Genomic DNA, 21,399 nt, shown 5'->3' on the forward strand with positions numbered 1-21,399 from the left:
GGTCCCAGGAAATGGTCTAAGCAGGGGCGGAGGAAGGGGGTGCGGTGGGTGCGGTCCAACCCGGGTGTCACCACTTAGGGAGGTGACAAAATGCCGGGCAGCACTCACTGCAGGGCCTGCAGCACACCCAAGCCACACGTCTCTTCTGGGAGAGACATGGTGGCTTGGGCGCGCGTGCTGCCCAAACGGTCCGCCCGCTGCCTCCCCTCCAGCTATAGGGCAACTGAGTGGGAGGAGGCAGGCAGACTCTGGAGGCCTCACGGTGCACCCCACACTGCCCCTATGGGAGGCTTGCCCCGCCCCTGGGCGCACCGCCCATAGGAGCCCAAGCGGCTTCCTCCGCCGCTGGGTCTAAGGGCTCGTGCAGCCACCCTGCTGAAGCTAAGCAGGTCAAGGTCTGACAATTCAGGGAAATGTCTGAGATCCTGAACTCCTCAGGCTGTTGACTAAATGCGCAGACTTATTTTACAGTTCCTCACTTGCCTGCTTAACAGTTACGTGCAGATGCAGAATGGTAATCTTGTTCCCTGAACTTGCTTTTCCCCTTGTCTTCCTCCTGTAATTCCTGGGTTGGACTACACTACAGCTAGCCCAGTGCATTCTGGGAATATGGTCTGGATCAGCCATAAACATGGCATCCCTCTCTCCCCGCTACATGTGAAATCACAAGCATAATTGAATATTCACAGCACTTGAAAACACTTCTACCACAACTGTACAAGAAAAAACACATTAAGCTCCATGATGGAAGAAGATTAAGATAAATGTTGTCAGTAAACAGCTGTTACTGAAATTGTCAGAGATGAAAAGCTACTTTCTTAGAGTTTCAGTAGATACTCAAAATAAGGCACTTAACAATTTGAAACCTGAATCATTACAGCAGAATTATTTTTTAAATAAGCTAATTATGTCATGAGGTAGTTACCTACCTTTATTACCGATGTTTCTATTAGTACTGAAGTGGTCATTAGCCATTTCTGTAATGTTACCCTTTCTTATCCCCCACATAAAGAATAAGTGGTCATATGCAATATAGCAGATAATAATAATAATTACGATTCCAGAAGGCAATTAGACAGTAAAAGGGGACAATAACATCACCCAGACCTAGGTGGGGCTTGATTTATGACTTTTGTTCATATTCAAAATTATATGAGGTGGACATTTCAGTTTCCTGTAGTTGTTGGTTACCCACCAATCAGCATGGCTTTTGCAAAGTTGGCAAGCCTGATGCCTGATGTGGAGCCAAGTTGCTTCAGGTGTTCCTTACAAAAAACGGAAATTCAGCAGACATTGCAATCAGCAAAATATCCTGTAACATTTGCAGAATGCATTAAAAATTTGGTCAACAAAACTTTGGCTTTGTGACTGGGAAAGATGTAGTTGAGAAGAAAGGCTGTGTATTTGTTTATTTTAACATTATACATTGAACTCCAACTTCCTTTTCCTGCCATATGTGAACAAATATTTTCAGCACATTTACAATATGCTGGTTTCAGTAGCAATGTGAATGATGGGTGGATTTCTTTTATTAGTATAATGAATATGGCACAGTATTCCTCCCACTACATTTTGACTGCTACTTTTGTCACAAAAAATAAAAATAATGGGTAACTACTTTACCCTTTAAAGGTAAAGGTAAAGGGACCCCTAACCATTAGGTCCAGTCATAACTGACTCTGGGGTTGCGGCGCTCATCTCGCTTTATTGGCCAAGGGAGCCAGCGTACAGCTTCCAGGTCATGTGGCCAGCATGACTAAGCTGCTTCTGGTGAACCAGAGCAGTGCACGGAAACGCCGTTTACCTTCCCGCCAGAGCGGTACCTATTTATCTACTTGCACTTTGACATGCTTTCGAACTGCTAGGTTGGCAGGAGCAGGGACCGAGCAACAGGAGCTCACCCCATCGCGGGAATTTGAACCGCCGACCTTCTGATCGGCAAGTCCTAGGCTCTGTGGTTTAACCCACAGTGTCACCCGCGTCCCTATACTTTACCCTTTAGAAATTGACAAAACTCCTAATTGTTCAGGTGGGTAAATTGCTCTGGACTCTATCACTCCATTACTTGGTTCATCCCTCTTTAAAGGTCCCAGATGCATGTTTTGTTCCCAGGGAAATTAAGGGTTAGCTCAAGCCCAAAAACTGATTTAGGTCCCAAATATCTGCAACATTGCCTCCTTCCCTACAGACCCTCAGCAGAGAGTCCCTCATGGTATTTTCCAAAGTGTTTCCAGAAAGGGTGTGTGGCTCTACTTCCAACAAGCCTCTACCCTAGTCCAGAATATCTTGAATGCAGAATACAGAGAAGTGAGAAGTGCATACACCAGTGAAGGACTTGGGGCTTTCAAATTTCAGTGATTCCCTGTGCAATGCCAAAATTAGTTCCCCACCCCTGCCTCTCACCTTCCTTTTCTTGTTGTGGCATTCCCCTCTTGACCCAGTGCCCAGTCCAGGCAAACTAGTTGCGCTCCCCTAAATCCACCTCTGCAAACACATTTTTCCCACTCTCCATTTTATATGCACAGCAACCGCGTGAGGTAGGTTGGGCTGAGGGACAGAGACAGGCTCAAAGTCACCCAGTGGACTTCATGACCAAGTGAGGATTTGAACCGTTGTCTCCTGGGTCCTAGTCCAACTCGCTAAAAGTTTGGGTTCTATGCCTCTCTGGGTATCATACTGACTGAATCTATGTTCCTCCTCGAACCTAGGATAATCACATTTGCTGTTGATACCTCTGATCTCAAAACCCCCATGCCTTTAGGACAGTAATTCTCAAACTGCTCCAGATCCAGTGCTGGGTTTACGTATAAGCTAAGCAAGCTTTAGCTTAGGGCCCCTCTCTCTTGGGCCCCCCCCAAAAAAAATAAAGAAAAAAAATGATGTACATTTATAAAATATAAGATAAAAAACAAATAAAATAAAACCTACATACAGCAACAGTGTTTTGTGTTGTGTAGGCCCCTATGATGTAAATATCCCTGCCTGCTAGCCTGCTCCCTAAAATATCACTGGTTTGCTCATTTCTATGGACAGTGGTACCTTGGTTGGCATACGTCTTAGTTTGCATACATTTTGGATTACAAACATGTCAAATCCGGAAGTGTGTGTCCCAGTTTGCAACCTTTTTTTGGATTACAACCCTTTTTTGGTGGGGGGAGGCCCCATTGGTGAAAACGTGCCTTGGGTTACAACCTGTTTTGGTTTACAAACGGACCTCCAGAACAGATTATGGTTGTAAACCAAGGTACCACTGTATAGGGTGCCTACATTCTGCATGTGTGTCAGGGAACTGCCATCAGAACAGAGGAGGGAGCCAGGGGGGATACAGAGAGCTTCCGACACTTCTGAGGATCAGTGCCTCTTCCAATAGTGGCGAAAGCCACACCTCCAGTGGAACAGGGGTGGGGGAGGCAGGGGTGGGGGAGGGGGCAGCCAAGCAAGGGGAGGGCTCAAAGATGCTACTGAGAGCCCAAGCCCAGCTATCCAGGAAGCAGACATGCCGTTTCCATCACCCAGCCTGCGCAGAGGGGTGAAACGTAAGGAGGGGAGACGGAGATTTAGGGTGTCTAAGTTCTTATGTTGGGGGAGAAGCCGGAAGGGGCCACTCCCAGAATCTGCAAGTGGCTAAGGCGGACAGTGGTTCTGCACTGTAAATAGTTTGCACCAATAAAACCTGTAAAAGATAGGATGGAGTCCTGCCTGGTTACTCACAAGCAACCACCACCAGCACCTGACAGCGTGCAAATGGCTTTAGATACCTATTAGGTCCATAAATTTCCATAAAACAGGCATGTCCAACTCCCAAGAGACTACAGTCTACTCCCACTATAAAAATACTGGCAGTGATCTACCATTGGATTGACCAAAGTTGTTGAGCTTTCTTTGAGTTTTTTTGGGGGGGGGGTCGATCAGGATCACCAGATCGACTGCGATTGACCACAGACACCCCATGATCGACCAGTAAATCGTGATCGACTGGTTGGACATGACTGCCATATAGCATATATTTAACACAAAAAAACAGCTGCAATTTGTTGTTGACAAAGGGCAGCTGGATATATAAAGGGCCCCATTAACTTCAGTAACTTAGTTGACAAAGGACAGCTGGACATATAAAGGGCCCCATTAACTTCAGTAACTTAGGACCTCATCAAACCTAAATCTGGCCTGTCCAGATCCCTGAAGGATATGTGATGCTGGGGATGGGGGGCTCCTCTCCCAAAATGAAGGAGAATCTGCATGAGGGAAGCACTATCCTCAAGGAGGCAGCCACCAGAGAAGTGAGAAATTCACAAAGATAAGGGCCCCAAACAAATTTCTCTGTGGGATGGGAGCATCATGTAATAGTTTATGGTGGAAGCACACTGCCCATGTTTCTTGACATCATCTCACTGGACACTTAAATAGACTTATGTCAAGCGAAAACAGGGCAGGCTGTTCCCGTATCACAGTTCATGCTAAAGTAGCTGGAATGCCTGATGCTATTGCCACAGGGGAGGGGCTGTGCTTTTTCCATATCCTGGGGTTTGAAAAAGAAATGGATGTTCTATGTTGATCTAGTAGAATAATAGTAATGAGAATGCCAGTAAGCCCAGGAATGTGGAAAAACTTGCCCCAGTCTACAAAACCAAGCAAATACACACACACACAAAAATAAAACTTCTTTATAGTATTGAAAAATGTAACCAGGGCTGGTAGTAATTCTGAACTTAGCGTTGTAATGATCAAAAATCCTTAGTCAAACCTCTCAACAAAGTTTTCTTAATAATTGGCTGATTCTTTCCTCAGAAAGCAAAACAATAATAAATAGCGTATACTTTTTCTCATGGTTGTTAAAATGTTGAACACATTCAATGAAACTTGGCAGGGAAAATGGGATAGCAAAATATTAGGGTTTACCATCTTTGCAGATATGCCTGTTGTAAAATATACTGTAAAATATTATAACAAAAGCGTATAATGAACATGTTAGAAAGACATCATCTAACGGACAACATAATTGTATCACAGAGACAGAATTCAGAGAGAATATAAAAATGAAAATAATTATAAGTCACATACTGATATGTACTTACCCCAGAAATTACTCGGCAATAAGTTGTCAGGACTGGTGTTGTTGGCATCCATGGTATTCAAAATTGTCAAAATAATGAAAATATTGTATCCACAGTGGAACACTTGGTGTATATTAGAAATTTGACTTGGAAAAGAACGCCCTTACATATTCCCTCAGATTGTTCTGTTTGCATGAAAGGAAATCAGTGTATCACATTTCCTGCTTTTATACTCAAATTAGCAACTGTTTGCCTTATCTTAGATTGCCACATGGTTCCTGAGACAGGGGGACGATTTCCTTCTCGTCATTTCCTCGGCTAGGCAGTGAATAATTCAAGAACAATACTTCATCCCCCTGTGTTCTGCTTTTTATTGGATCAAGCTCATCCCTAAAATAAAGAGGAGAGTTACTTTTCCTTTTCCAGCATTTCTGTGCACAGAGAACCTCACCCTGCATTCCTAACTATGCAAAAGCACACACATGGGCGACTCGTTTATACGTTAGGAATTCATGACTGGACCTCTCTAAACTTGGTGTGGTGTTGCACTTTTCAGAAAGGTGTTTTGTTGTTTCTCAGCCCAGGATAAACTGCTGGTACTAACCATTAAAGCTCCAAAGATAGGGTCCTCCCATATATTCCATCCTGAACCCAAAGATAATCTTCAGAGGCCCTTTCTCTGGGCACCATCACGAAATGAGGTGATGTGAGTGGGTGCCATTTTGGTGGTGCCGTTCCAGTTGTGGGATGCTTTCCCCAGAGAGGTTCAGCTGATGCCTATGCTCTGATCATTTTGGCAGCTCACTTTGCCTCAGTATGTTCTGTTTGTTTGTTTGTTTGTTTGTTTGTTTGTTTGTTTGTTTGTTTGTTTTAAAAAACACATCCAGTCCTTTTTAGACCTTGGGCACTACTAATTTTGTTCTGCTTTAATCTAATGTTGTTTGAATTGATGTTTGGGGTTTTTATGTTCATGTTATTGCAGCTGTTGCTTTAAATAAATATTAATGGCTTTAAAGAACATTTAAACGCCTTCCACAGAACTTATTGCTAATAGACAGTATAACAAATGCTGAAAATGAAGAGTACAACTTCCAATATTATTTTAGATGCATTTTTGACACTGTTCCCTAAAGAAAAGGAAATACCCAGACTTCCATTCTCATTCTTGCTTCTTTCTTACTGTAAACAAGAAAACAGAATGGGAGATTCAAGTCTGATCTGCATACCTCCTCAATTCCCCAGAAGCAACAAAGCTAACCCTTGACTCTTGTTGTCTCCCAGCTCTTAAGGAAAAGGGAAGAAGGGAGAATAGGTGTTGACTTTTGTTTCTGCTGGATGCCCAGACCTGCTTCCTGATCACTGCCCCACTTCTCTGAATAAGGAGCCTGGTATATTCACTGAAAGAGGTGAAGCCCACCTTTTGCTAGCATTGATATGGACTGTCCATTCCATGCATTTTTTAAATAAAAAAACTGCAGATCTCCACATTAGTTAGAGGCCAAACTGAGCAGAAAGACACCACATATTTGCTGGCCTCAACCCTGCATCCCTTGCCAGCAAGGCAAGCCCAGGGTGTTTTGCATTCAGAGGCAAAACCAAAAATGCCACCCACTGCCGCCTCCTCTGCAGCTATTAAAATATGAACATGTATAATAATAATGGAAACTTAGTAGAAGAGCAGTTTAGAAAAACAGTAGTGAACAGCAGTCACCAAAACTACTTCTGCAGCTCTGAAGTAGCATGGCTAAGAGGAATCCAATCTGCAATAACACAGAGTCCATCATTTTGGCATGGTAGAAGTCAAATAAACCATACAGAATCAGAAATGCTTCCACTCACTATTTTTGGCCTATGTAACGCGGGTGACACTGTGGGTTAAACCACAGAGCCTAGGGCTTGCCAATCAGAAGGTTGGCGGTTCGAATCCCCATGACGGGGTGAGCTCCCATTGCTCGGTCCCTGCTCCTGCCAACCTAGCAGTTCGAAAGCACGTCAAAGTGCAAGTAGATAAATAGATACCGCTCCGATGGGAAGGTAAACTGTGTTTCCGTGTGCTGCTCTGGTTCGCCAGAAGCGGCTTAGTCATGCTGGCCACATGACCCGGAAGCTGTACACCAGCTCTTTCGGCCAATAAAGTGAGATGAGCGCCGCAACTCCAGAGTCGGTTACGACTGGACCTAATGGTCAGGGGTCCCTTTACCTTTTTAAACAGAAATCCCCGAGCACTTCCCCAGGATAAAATTTAATGATGCAAATATTTGTATAGTGGTACCTCAGATTAAGTACTTAATTTGTTCCGGAGGTCCGCTCTTAACCTGAAACTGTTCTTAACCTGAAGCACCACTTTAGCTAATGGGGCTTCCCGCTCCTGCCATGCCACCGGAGCCCGATTTCTGTTCTCATCCTGAAGCAAAGTTATTAGCCTGAGGTACTATTTCTGGGTTAGCGGAGTCTGTAACCTGAAGCGTATGTAAACTGAAGCCAAGGTACCACTATATATGATTGTAGAAGCCTTTGGGGCACACTGTCAATTTACACAGACACAATATTATTGGGCTTCATATGTGCTGATTTTGACCTGGAGGTAGCACTGCTTCCCAAGCAAAACCCTAGTGGCTTCCATCCTGCCCTCGGCTTCTCCCACCATGCAATCAAGCCAAAAGGCAGTGTCAAATGAATCACTTCCTTCCTTCTTGGCAGATGCTTTAGACGTGTTTGGGTAACTTGCAGCCTGTGTGCTGTAACCATTCTCTGCCTGGCCCATCCCAAGACTCCCAGTGTGAGGTGTAAGAGGCGGTCTTGTTCAGCACCATTTCCTGAGCAACTGCTCTGGGAGTGGTGCTGTTCAGACCAGACATCTTACTCCCAGCATTCAGTGAAATAATCTGCAGGATTGCATAGGAAGGGGTACTGCTGGGACAAAAGTGGCACTTCTCAAGCTACTTTTGACATGTCAGCAGCATTACCAGGAAGGAATGCTGGCCATTCCAAACCACCAGAAGAAGTGCTGTTTCACACAATGAAGACCTCTGGCAAATCCTCTCACAGGGCATCACAAAGAGGCAGCAGAGGCACAAGGGCTGCTACCTCAGCACATGCAAGCATAACTAGCCAGCCCAGGCTGCAGGTGTCATAGCCTGCATTGGGCCCTGCTCACACACTCAGTAGCCACATGTCTGTGCAGAGCCCCATAGCCTTTGTCACCATCACGTGACTTCAAGTGGTAAGAGTGTAAGTTCTCCTTCTGCCATACAGCAGTGCTTCACAGCAGAAGCTTGAAGCTGTCCAGCAAACCACGGCATGAGCCACTGCTGTACTGTGGTAAATAAGCATTTTGTCTTTGAAATGTCGTCATGCCCATTTTGAATCTGGCTTGCAAATTTCTTTCTCAAGGGCTCATGCTGCCTTTTTATACTCCTGACATTTGACAAAACAAAGGGAAATACGGTATGTTGCCTCACTGAGGCACTAAGATATCTAAGAGATAAAAAGCGCAGAGATACTTATGTATGCTCAAAAGGACCTGTCAACATCAAAAGGTGAGGTAAAGAAATGTGTAACAAACTTTTAATGAGCAAATCAATGGCAGATTTCTGGCTTTTAGAGTTCTCTGGAAAAATCAAGTCTTACATATGATATGGGAATAAATAATGTATTTTTTAAAACCTTTCATTATAATTGGTGGAGCAGAAGGTGAGCTCATATAATTGTATGTTATCACAGAGGCTCCATAAAATGTATCTCTACCCATTATGCCCTTCCACAGAGTCTCTACCAGTGGAAACTATGGAAAATAACAAATATCAAAAACAAACAAAAGGTGGATTGGTTTGGGAGAATTCCCTGACTGGGTTTGGATAGGAAGCTTTGTAAGGCTCCATCAAGCCCATGTTAAAATGACAGGCACATCAAAAGTACACTATTCTCAGCTATTGATTAGTGACAATTATTCTGTTATAAAGTATTCTTACTACAAACATGAGTTTCAAACATGAGTTTGACCAAACTGCGGGAGGCAGTGGAAGACAGCAGTGCCTGGCGTGCTCTGGTCCACGGGGTCACGAAGGGTCGGACACGACTAAACGACTAAACAACAACAACACCCCACCCCAGATAAGGGCAGTTCTGGCTATTAATAATATCCCTAACTACAGGGAACCCCCATTTACATGGGTGTTATGTTCCGAGGCACCATGTGCACCAGTGAAATCATATATATTCCACTGATTTTTCAGTGGAAAAAACAAACATCTTCTTCTGCCCCTTACCCTGTCCCCCACCCCACCCCATTCTGCTCCTTTTTGTGGCATTTTTGGTCACTTCCAGGTTCATCCTGATGTGTGTATGCATATTGAATGTGCAAATGGCAGGTTGCATGTACATCTCTTAGAATGCTTAGTGTTCCCCTAGACCAGGCATGTCCAAATTCCAAGAGACTGCTATCTACTCCCACTATAAAAAAAAAACTGCCAGCGATCTACTGGATTGACCAGAGTTGTTGAGCTCACTCATCCTGCCACAGGCACCCACAAACTCCCAAATACAAAGACACTGGGCTATAGATTAACAGTATAGATTAACAAGCCTCCAACAGGAGTCAGTGTCATTAAGCATCAACCCTCAAAAGTCTAGCTCCCAAACTCTGTTAATCAATGCAACAGGAAGGCTGCCTCCTGCTGGTGAGATAAAGCTGGTATTGCTGTCTTTAGTAATTAGTGGGCTTCTCTGAGATGAAAGGGGGTATATAAAATATATAAATAGTAATAATGACAGATACCAGGGGCAAATCAAGCACTCAAAACCAGTACTGGGACTAAACCCCCAAATGCCATTAATAAGCAGTTTTATTTTTGAACTGACTGAAGCTTAAAACATCAGGACAACCAGGGATTCCCAATCCCTGACTTAACAGTATGGTAATAACAAGGCATCTCCTTGAAAACAACAGGGAGAGATCTCCAACTGTCAGATGATAATCTAACAATTAACTCCCAAAAGCTTAGTTACACATTTAGCCCACAGGCAAGTAATTTATTGAGCAAAGCAAATGGCTGGCTAGCACTATAACAATATTGCTGAGGTTCTAGAAGTTCTTAAAAGTACATTTTCTTGAAATTAAATGTCATGGAAAGCTCATTGACTTGCTTCCACAGTTCACAGCTTTGCTATATATGATTACTGTAGAAATATAAGGGGGAAAATGCTGCTGTCCAGAAGGTGGTGGTATGTGACTACCTTTTATATAAGTGTAACAAATTAGCCATTATGCAATAACTTATTTTTAGCTACTGACTTTCCCTGCTGTTTGTCTATTAATAAAAGCACAAAACATGCTTAGTCAGAAATAAGCAACAAGGTGTTCAATTTACCTGGTGCATGTGCATGTGTGTAGGATTAAAGCCTTCATCTGAAATGACAGGAGAATTTTCACCTGACATATTCTTTTTTAAAAAATGCAAAATGCATTCTTACTTTTCACCTTGATCTCAGACAAACCTGCCACAGGAAAGCTGTTTCCCGGTTGCTATGTGAAAAAGAAGTGCAGAGTATGGAGATTTCAAGGAGCAGTAAATTAGACAGGAGCAGAAAAAGCAGGGAAAAACAGCAGCTCCTTAGAATCCCATAGATTCCTATTGCCTGGTTCCAAATAACTTACTTATCAATCACAGGTTTGACTTCACTCATTGCCTAAAAAGACTGACAGATAGGAACAACCAGGTTGGCTCTTTTCATAGAAATAACTTAGAAGGGTATCTACTCATTTTATTTCATTTCTTTCTTTCTAGGGCTACTATGTTTTATTTTTTTAAAAGAAAGCTCAGATTCTGCATGCTCTGGCCAGGGGTGCCAATGGAGGAGTTTGCATTGGCAGCTTCTGCTGCAGATGATTCTGACAAGTTCGTCACAAGTCAAATGAAACTGAGACGAAAAAAACATAGATGTGCTGGAGGTCAGGCATGAGAGCAGGCAACAAGACGTAGGCAAGGCCAGAGATGTAGTTGGAAGATTGGCTGGAAATTAGTACCAGGTTGGCCAGAAGACAATGGTGAAAGGCAAGGCAAATTTGCTCCCATTTAGACATGCAGCTTGGAACAGGAACTGTTTATAACCAACCAAACCCCTATTGATATCTAAAGTTACATGATCCTGGCTGGACTGAACAGCTACAGTTCTGGCTCCTGCCATTATATGATGGGTGCTGCAGCATAACAGATATTGAGCTGGTAGATCCTTAGTCTAAGAACAGTCCCAGTGGCAAATGGAGTAAGGTGTCTAAGCTTTGCCGCCAGACTCCCCAGTTCAAGTCCCCCCGCACTTTAAACATTCTTCCCATCCAAACTGAACTTTCACTTCACTCACATAATTTGCACTGTTTGGCAGCATTCTGTGGGTGAGAGGCTAGAGTGTTCATGAACATTCCAGAGCCAGCCATTGTCCCACTCTGGAAATGAAAGCTTCTCCCTGTGATTTTTAAAAGATATTCCATTTTGACCTGCAATAATCTGCGGATTTATTAAGGTTGCCCCTGTGCTGAATATATTGCCCGCATCACCACTGTATAGTCCCATTCCTGCATCTGTGCATGAGGCCCTGGGGAAGATCAGGTTTCTGAATACCTCAGCATGTGAGGGCTTCCTTTGAAACAACTGTTCAGGTGAAGATGCAGTACGAACAACAACAGAAGTGGCTGGGTTACTTTGCAGAGAAGAAAAACTTACACCTGTACTGCATAGCTGAAATCTAAGATCTTGCAAGCAGCCTTTGTACTTAGTGGCGTGTATTTGTATACAGTGCTTTGGGTATTTTCAGAAACACAGGACAGTGAGAATGCAGGCTTCTGCCCTCCTATGTGCATTAAATTTCACACTTTTCTTACTTCTTGGAGCATCTTCTATGAGAGTCATAGCTCTGGTGCACTTTTCTTTGGTCCCCTTTTCCCCCTAGACATCTCACAGCATCCTTGGCGTTCTTTTCATTTATCATACTGATTCCCATATAGAAAGTAAGGGAGAGCATCACCACCAGTCTCACAACTGACTTTCAGAAGGCAGATGAAGCACTGAAAACCAGTTGTGGGAGTAATGGTGTTGCTCTCTCTTATCTTCTGAAAGCTAAGAGGTAATCAAGTAATGCCTTTGAGTAGGTATAGGGAATAGCCACACCTAGACTACAACTAGGCCTAAGATTAAGATTAGATTGCTAAAGGAATAATCTACAAATACACATAAGCCCCAACATTTCTTAATTTAAGAAGAACCCTTACTTTTGAGGTATGAGACCTCTCCTCCTTAGCATGTAACGTTTCCCTAATAAGCAAAACAATTTGCTGCATAACCATTCTGAATCTCTCTTTTTTCTGAAGAAGAAACGTTATGAGATATTTACCTACTAAGATTGAGAGTGTGTCTTTAAAAGGAAACAGAGGCAACTATGAAACCAACCACTTCCTTTTCTGCCAACTTCCTCAGTGGAATCAAACAACGTAAGACACACAAGAACAGGTACTGGCAATACGGTCTTTTTTATATATATTTTTAAAAACATTGTTAAGTGGCTAATGCTTCACAGGGCTCTTGTCCTTTTGTTTGTTTGTTTGTTAAATAATGATAACAGTATGAGATTTCCTGTATTACTACTTTAATTTGAATTAGTGCTAGGCTGAAATGGATTTAATGCATAAATATGTACACTGTCCTTGGGAGCTTTCAGTACCTTCATGACAGCCACTTATATTTATTTTAGGGGCGTGGGTGGCGCTGTGGTTTAAACCACTGAGTCCCTTGGGCTTGCTGATCAGAATAATAATAATAATAATAATAATAATAATAATAATAATAATAATATCTTTATTGTCATTGCCCCCTCTCGAGGACAACGAAATTACTTGGCTGCTCCATCCACCCAGGTAGGGCACTCCACTCAAAATCAGAACAACTATAAAAACACTAAGCAGTGTTAAGAAGATAAGCAGTTTGATTCCGTGTGACTGGGTGAGCTCCCATTGGTCTGTCCCAGCTTCTGCCAACCTAGCAGTTTGAAAGGATACCAGTGCAAGTAGATAAATAGGTACCGTTGTGGTGGAAAGGTAAACAACATTTCCATGCGCTCTGGTTTCTGTCACGGTGTTCCATTGCGCCAGAAGTGGTTTAGTCATGCTGGCCACATAAGCCGGGAAGTTGTCTGCGGACAAATGCCAGCTCCTTCGGCCTGAAGAGAGATGAGTGCCGCACCCCACAGTCGCCTTTGACTGGATTTAACCACCATGGGGTTATTGACCTATTTACCATTACCTATATTTATTTTATATATTTGTTTCTATTTATTACAACTTTCATCTCACTGATTTCTCTCCATACCTAAAGTTTGTTGGTAAGCAGGGCCGGATTTAGGTTTGATGAGGCCCTAAGCTACTGAAGGTAATGGGGCTTTTCATATTATCCAGTTGTCCTTTGTCAACAACAAATTGTCACTGTTTTTTGTGTTGAATATATGCTATATGGTAATTTATGGACCTAATAAGTATCTAAAGCCATTTGCACATAACAAAATAAGTATTTTATCAAAGTAATTGTTGAACTGCAATACAATTAAGAAGAAGTATATTAATAGTGAAACACAATTAAGAAGTATATTTGGGGGGTAGGGCAAGAGAGTGGGACCCTAAGCTATAGCTTGTTTAGCTTATACGTCAATCTGGCACTGATTAAGACAATTTCAACAAGGCAGAGGAGCAACTAACGCTCTCTTGCTTGTGGCAAATACAGAATTCCCATGGCATTTCTGGAAGGCCTGTAGCTCAGTGGTAGAGCATCTTCTTTGCATCCAGAAGGTCTCTACTTCCATCACTTGCATTTCTAGGTAGGGTTGGGAGAGACTGAAATCCTGGAGACCCTCTGCCAATCACTGTAGGGAATACTAAGCTAGATGGACTCAGTATAAGGCAGCTTTCTTTGTCCCTAATTGTGGTTCAATTCTGCAAGCAGCATTCTAGCTGGATGGAAGTATTTGATGGAGAAACTTCCATATCTCTCCATTCTGAGACATGTGTAGCTTGTCCCCAGCACAGAAATGCAACATACCCCTTCCCCCCCAATCCCAGGATAATTCAGATATGTAAATTGCACACAGCCATATGACTCCATCCTATCTACTCTGTGTTCTACCTGCCTTCTTCTATTGAAACTAATCTACACTTCTTATGATAAATACATTTCTATAGCATAACTAGAATTCAGACACTGCTTTTTTAATGTCCTATTTTCCGGCTTTATTTTTAGTAATCAGTATTCCTTGTACTCTGTGTGCTCAAAAACTCAGCTATCTATAAGTTGGAAGGAGGGAGTTGTAGTATTTATATTATGCCATCAAGTTAAAAAAGACTCAGTGAGCAGCTGTGCATTAGGTTCTATTGGAGAGACTGAAAATTTACAAGTGCAAAATCACCCAGGATCCAAAAAAATCTGATGCAGACATCTAGGAACTTAATTTTTATTTTTTGTTCCAGTGGATAAAAAATGCATGCTGGTTCACAGGAATCTGAAAAATGTATTTTGCTTCATCCCCATATCACTGTTGTCTTTCCTCTAAAACTGCTCATTTAAGGGTGAAAAGTGGGGAAAATGTTGGGGAAACTCTAAAAACATGGACGTGAGCATGCACACCATCTCACTGGATTATGGATTGGAGCCATAGTTCAAATGCACCTGTACATAGTGCAGAAAATAGTCTTTGGCTGAAATCCTATGCGCCCTAATTGTAGAGTAAACCCCACTGAACTAAGTGGGTTCGATGTCAGAAATAGCAAAAGATGACAAATACCAATAAGCAATAACTAGTGTTCATGCAAAAACCACAACATTTTTCTTGGCTCCAAGTTATAAACAGGAGTCAGAGAAAATAGGCTAATGTTATATTTTTAGCTCTTACTTAGATGTCTTCCTGTCACTTACCTCTCTTTATACTGCAGCTTTCTTTCTGCAGTGCTCAGTTGATTGCTAGACTGTGAGCAGAAGCCGAAAATGATCATATTAAATTAGCAGAGTGCACAAGTGAAAAGACAGATCAACATAATGCATATACTAGACAAAAATTATGCATATTGTATCTACTGAGTTCTGAAGATTTGACTTGCCAAGTAATACATTATCAACAGAAAGAAAGAAAAAACAGTATTATTAAAATAAGCAGGTCATGTTCATGACTGGTGTTCAATCTGAGGACTCCCCTAAGTAGTAGGGGAATGGTGAACAGGCAAGGGAAACAAAACTGAGATGAAACCCACTGGACACCAACTGGACTGTTAACTCATCGTTCACAAATTAAAAGTAATAATTTGGTACACATTGTATTATCTTGTGAAGAACTTACTTTGTTATAGCAATACACATTGCCAAATTCTGTCTAAATATATTAAGATTCTGCCTTCTTTAACTTCCAAGCTTTCTAATAACTGCATAATTGTACATTTTTCGCTCCACATTCTGTAATTAGAAGGATTTGCACCTTTGCCCTATATATATGTAACAATATCTTACTGCAACATATTGTAAATTAGTTCACTTTGAGCAGCTGCTTTTTTAATATTGGCCAATAAATATAAGACATATTTTGAGTATATGGAAAATAACTGTACAGCTGAAAACGCCGGCAGCATTAAGATAAATTCAACAGAGTAAATAATTTTTGATGGATATAAAAGTGGAAAATTGATTTGAATGGTTATAGTAAAATATGCAGGGATGTATGATATGTAAAATAAACCTCAGAAAGAGATGAAGAGAAGTCACTGGATATTTAAAGTTTGTAAAATGTTTATTTGAAATTATAAAACAGAAAATGTAATTTAAAATATTATAAAAATAAATAAAGACATAAAGACATAAAACAAAAATATTTATTCAAATCATTTTATTTGATTAATTTGACTTTTAATCAATTAAATTTAAATAAATTGGGGAAAATAGCATCAGAAACCTGTCACATAGGGAGGGATATTTTAAGACAGAACTTAGAAACAATAAACAAAACTACCACTCACTGATTGTTAGAACATCTGAAGTATTTTTTCTTATGTAACAGAGATGCTTGGATAAAGTCCTTCATCAAAGGCTTCTTAGTAAGCAAACTTAGCAGCCCTGAGATGAGAGTACCTGTACTTTTATGGATCAGTGTCACAAACTGGCTGGATGACAAGGAAGAGGACCCCGGCTGGGAATGGGACTCACTGGGGCAAGCAGGGGCTGGAGAAGGAAGTACTCACAAGGTGACAGAGGATGGCGAGGGGACAGAGGACAACACACAAGAACTAGAGCAGCCGGGCCAAAGGGGCCCTGTCCCCACGAACATGGCAGGTTCCGATGCAAAGGGAGCAGCAGGGGTGGCGCTCTAGGAGGCTGAGGCAGGCAAGGGCCCACAGGACAGCTCACTAACTGGCCAGGTGGAGCTTGCTAGCTCTGGCAGGAAGCCTGTGATTCCTCATCCAGAGTAGGCTTGGAACCAGTGAAGGTCACATGCCTCATCAAGCCCAGATGCTGCAATCAGCATGCAAAGTACAAAAGGGAAGCAGAGCTGAGTTGCTGTGTCTGCTCAGCTGCCCATATTGAGAGACCTTGATGTGTGTGCTCCTGGATCTCTATGGCACTGTGCTTCATGTTTGACTCTGGACAGTATCCTGACTGCTGGACTTCAGACTTGGCTACTTGGATTGACCCTTGACTGTGTTTCCTGACCTTGGAATTTTGTTTGTGTGGGCTGAGCCCTGGACTTTGGACTTGACAATGCCAGGTAGGCCAGGGGTTCAGGGCAATCAGTGACTGGTTAAGGAACAGGAAGCAGAGTAGGAAGAAAAATATGGTAATTGGTGGACTAGTGGTCTGGGTATATGGAAGCTTCCTATAGGTGTGTTCATATGACCACCTGGGAGTGCAGGGAAATTGTTTCTGTATGGTGTGTTTCACATAGCTGTTCATATCAGCATGGCTTCATTTGTGTCAGACTTGTTTATGTTTGTGTACACACAGGGGGCACTGATGGGCAGGGATGTCTTCACTCTATAGCTAGAGATGAATTAGGAATGAACTCCATCTGGTGTGAAGCTGGTTACAGATAGGTAGCCGTGTTGGTCTGCCATAGTCAAAACAAAACAAAAAAAATTCCTTCCAGTAGCACCTTAAAGAAGTGTGCATGCACACGAAAGCTCATACCAAGAACTGACTTAGTTGGTCTTTAAGGTGCTACTGGAAGGAATTTTTTTTGTTTTGGTGTGAAGCTGGTTTGAGAAGCAATGCATTGAGCAGTAGCATTTGATAACAAAATACATATGCATTTTGAATAATGTTGTGTGAACACAGATTAGAGGCAGCAACACTTCCGAATAGTTGGAAACCACAGGAAGTGAGAGAGCCCTTTTGCTCAAATCCTGCTTGCAGGTTTCCCAAAGGCATCTGGTTGGCCACTGAGACAACAGGGTGCTGGAACAGACTGGCCATGGGCCTGATCCAGGAGACCCTTCTTATGTCTATGTGTCAACTCCGCACTGGAAACCCAGCAAACCACAGGAAACTGGAGTGTGACCATAGCCTATCATGTCCCAATAACGTTATTTCAAGTGCCACGTTGTTCTACAGAGACAGACCCATGTCCACTTCCAGGTGACGGGCAGTGGCTTAAGTGGCTTCAATGTCAAGCAGACCCTCAAAGGCTTCTATGTTAAGAGGACAACGAATAGCTGAGGATTGTTGCTTATGAACATCGCATGACCTTACGGTGCCCTTAACACAATTTCTGTACGAAGTATCGACCTACAAATGCCAGTTGCAGGTGAAAAGACCCCATCGACGCCGGCAGAGCGCGTCAACTGCGCGAAAAGCGCCGCCGCTGGGCTGCTTCGAAGCGCCGCTCCTGCCTCCCTTCGCTTTCTCGAATCTAGTCGGGGCATCACGTGAGGGAATCTGCCCTTGAAAAAAATGGCGGGCCAGTCTGCCCGCTGCACGCGCGCGCGCCAGCCACCCGCTCCGAGAGCGGCAGCTCGGCTTTGGCAGAAGGCGCTCGGCCGGCCGCTGTTGGGTGCCTCAACCCCGCGTGCGTGCGTGTGTGTGTGTAAATAGACGAAGAGGGAGCTGGAAGGAGCCCTTCCTCCTGTTCTTTTGCCCAGGGTGGGAAGCGGGAGAGCGACACCCGCGGCCACACGCGCCACTGACAACAAACACCCTCGCAGCTGCTGCTCCGGCGCCGCAGCAGGACAGGCGCGCGCCCTCGTTCTCGGGATGGCGGGCTAGCCGGGCGCGCTGCGTGGCTCCCTCAGATGGAGTCGCGCGCGCGCGCATAGCTAGCCTCGCGCAGCATCCCTCCGCGGAGGGGGGGGGGAGCAAAACGCAGCACCCCGAGTCAGCTCCCCCTCCCTCTCTCGTCGTCCCTGTAGACGCGCACGCACCTGCTTGCCTTCCCATCCCTCACGCGCGCAGAGAAAACCCCCGCGCCTGTAGCTGAGGAGAAGCTCCGCGCGCTTTGCAGAAGCGGGGTGGGGGGGGGGGGAGAGAAGAGGCGGAGCTTTTTCGGCCGCGGCTGCTGCTAGGTGCAGCAGTGCGTGTGTATACGCCTGTCGCTGGGGTGGGATTGTTGCCCGCGGTAACCAGGGAGCCAGCAGCCCGAGGCGTCTGGCAGCTCCGGAGCCCTGGGATTCGGGAGAGAGGCAGCGGTTCGGGTGTTGTCCGCAGAGGGTGGCTCGCAGGGGCCGAGCTGGGAGCGCTGGCCAAGGGGGAGCAGCAGCAGCAGCAGCAGCAGCTGCGAAGAGTCCCGGACGGGGAGCGTGAAGGAGGTACAAAACCCACAGCCGGTGTTGGCGGGCTCTCGCGTCCCTCGTCGCCGGCGCAGAGGGGATGCTTCTGCTTTCTGCGCTGTCATGTCCGTCGAGGAGGCAGGCTGGGGCAGGGCAGGTACAAGGGACAGCATTGCTGCCGCCTTGGGGATTGGGCGGCTGGAAGGGCGCCTTGAGATCTAGATCTCCGCATCATGCGACTCGCAGGCAATGAAGCCGGAGCCTAGGGCCAGCCAAAGCAAATGGGGGGCAAAAATCGTATTCTTGATTTGTGCGGTTCTGTTCTGTGGGCGACTGAGCCAGATCTAAAAGCAAGTATTTTTTATTATTATAATAATTATTAGGGCGGAAAAGCAACCCAAAAACTGATTGTGGATATTTCTCCAACAAAATACAATGTGGACTGCTGACTGGGCAGGGATGACAGGGTGGGCAATATTTGCAAGCGGTAAGCTGGATATACCTGTCACACTGATAGTTTATATTCAGCTCATGTAACTGAAAGCAAAATAACTTTTGCCTTGGAAGTGATGACTCACTTTTTTTGGTGCCTGTTTACTCTTGCATTTTTTCTTTCTGTTTGAGAGCTGAAGAATAGTTTTGCTTCATATGTGCAAAAGAAGTGCAACCAATAACCCATGACTACAGCTGGACTAATCTGCTATATGTACAACTTCAAGCAGAAACCTTTAGCAGCCAGTTCATTTCACACGGAACATTCCGTTAGTCGGTAACATGCCAGCACTGGAGATTCTGTTGGTGGATTAGCTCAGCCCAGGAGATAGTCAGTTTCTCAGTGATTTACAGCTCTTTCTGGACAAGGCACCTCATGAAACATTTTGTGTACTTTTTATCCGCTGGGCTGTTCTAACCTTGTAATTTGTTGTGCTACTTACTGATTGTAACACTAGTAACCAGCTTTGCACACAAAGCAGTTCAAGCTAATGCCAAGGAATCAACAGCCTTCCTGTGTGTGCTTGTGTGACTATATTTTTTGTCCATATGGCCTCGGACACCTACAGGGTGCTGAGATTCATAGAATCATCAAGTCATAGAATTGTAGTGTTGGCAGGGACACCAAGGGTCAAACCCCAAGACTGTTGTCTGAGCAGAACTAAAAGCATTGTATTATTTTTATTCATTCATTTGATTTATCTACCACGCTTCATCAAAAGATCTCAGGGCAGTTCACAAAATAAAAACACAAGATAAAAGCACAGTAGTCAAAACAATAACCTCCCCTCCCACAAACACTTTTAAAAAGCTGTGTGTGTGATACTAATCCTGGCCCAATTTGTAAATAATGAATTATGTATTTTATTTCCAACAGAGGAACAGGTGTATTCTAGCATTTGATCTTAACAAATAACTGCATAATAAAATGTTGATAATTGTAGTTTTTCCTGGGGTGTGTGTGTAAAAAACCATTTTAGAGGAAACAAATCTGTTCTGAACTTTGATTTGATCATGAATCAACAAGAGCATTAATCAAGGTCGCAATGCTTCATCTACTTCTTTGTGGGAAAATCCCTTTGAACACAGTGATTTACTTATGAGTAAACATGCATGACATTGAGGGGCAAGGCTGGAGTCATGGGCGTATTTGCAGCTAGTCTGGTTGTTCACATGTTTAATTACTGATAGTTTCACTGAAACCAGGGATCAGCTACTCAGTAGATGTGCAGCTACCACGTAGGATTGTGGCTTTACAAGGAAACAACTGTCATTGAACTTAAAGCATGTGCAGGATCAGGATGCTTAGCTTAATTCATAAATGGCATACTAGAAACTTAAAGGAAATGTATTTCACTATAAATGTTTCCCCTCCTTACTTTATGAGCTTTTATTTGTTATATACAATAGCTTCAATTTTGTAACAGTCTTGGGGCAGTCATTTTATGAAAGCAGATACATATTATCTTCAGGGATGCATGATACATTTTTGACCTAGCAACACACTGTTTCGGATCAAAAGTGGAAGCATCTAACCTAGTTTTCTCCAGTTCTTAAAATTTACATTACCTACTGTAGCTCCCCAATCCAGCTTCAATAACTCTGTCTATGGTTGAGTATGCAATGGTATCTGCACACACTTGTGAGCACAGGGGCTGTTACTGAGTTGAAGGGTCAATGAATTGGAGAAGTAAACCTGCACTAACAGTATGACAGGTTAACTCTGACTCCCATCTCAAGTCATGTGGAAAAAAAATATGAACAATGCAGCTCTTATGGAATGTTTTGTGCTCAGGTCACTTTGGAATAATGGAGCAGAAAGGGAGGTGACCACCTGAAATCACCTCATTGGTGGGAGGATTGCTTGATTGGTGCCATCTACCTCTAGAACCTTCCCTGCAGCTTAACATATATTTTCTCCCAATGTTCCATCCACCCCTTTCAATGAGGTTTGAGACTCACTGAGCTAACCTCAAGTAGAATAGTATAAAGTAGTATGCAGAAGTTGTTTTCTTCCTTCCTTCCTTTTCATTTATGATGAGGCTGACTCTGATTCTCAACTTCCATAAACTTTTT

The 21,399-nt window shown here is 43.5% G+C and overlaps 2 protein-coding genes across 15 annotated transcripts in view; one reads left to right on the plus strand and one right to left on the minus strand.

Annotated features, from left to right (window-relative positions):
- Positions 1-5,263, minus strand: part of MYCT1 (MYC target 1) — a 51,655-nt gene extending 46,392 nt beyond the window's left edge. Inside the window, exon 1 of one of the 2 annotated variants that reach the window (XM_079971580.1) lies at positions 5,076-5,248. Coding sequence is in view for 1 of the 2 variants with exons in the window: in XM_079971581.1 (XP_079827707.1) it covers positions 5,076-5,127 (52 nt within the window). In the remaining variant the exon portion in view is untranslated. Of the gene's footprint in view, positions 1-5,075 lie in introns of both variants that reach the window. The other variant, XM_079971581.1, reaches the window with a different exon arrangement.
- A 13,362-nt stretch (positions 5,264-18,625) lies between these two features.
- The window catches only part of SYNE1 (spectrin repeat containing nuclear envelope protein 1), a 296,053-nt gene continuing 293,279 nt past the window's right edge, over positions 18,626-21,399 (plus strand). For 7 of the 13 annotated variants that reach the window (XM_079971451.1, XM_079971457.1, XM_079971459.1 and 4 more), the window contains exon 1: positions 18,627-18,870. The gene's annotated coding sequence lies outside the window, so the exon portion shown is untranslated. Of the gene's footprint in view, positions 18,871-21,399 lie in introns of all 13 variants that reach the window. The other 6 variants (XM_079971461.1, XM_079971462.1, XM_079971455.1 and 3 more) reach the window with 2 other exon arrangements.

Source organism: Podarcis cretensis (assembly GCF_951804945.1).
Source record: "Podarcis cretensis genome assembly, chromosome: 3".
Taxonomy (NCBI): domain Eukaryota; kingdom Metazoa; phylum Chordata; class Lepidosauria; order Squamata; family Lacertidae; genus Podarcis; species Podarcis cretensis.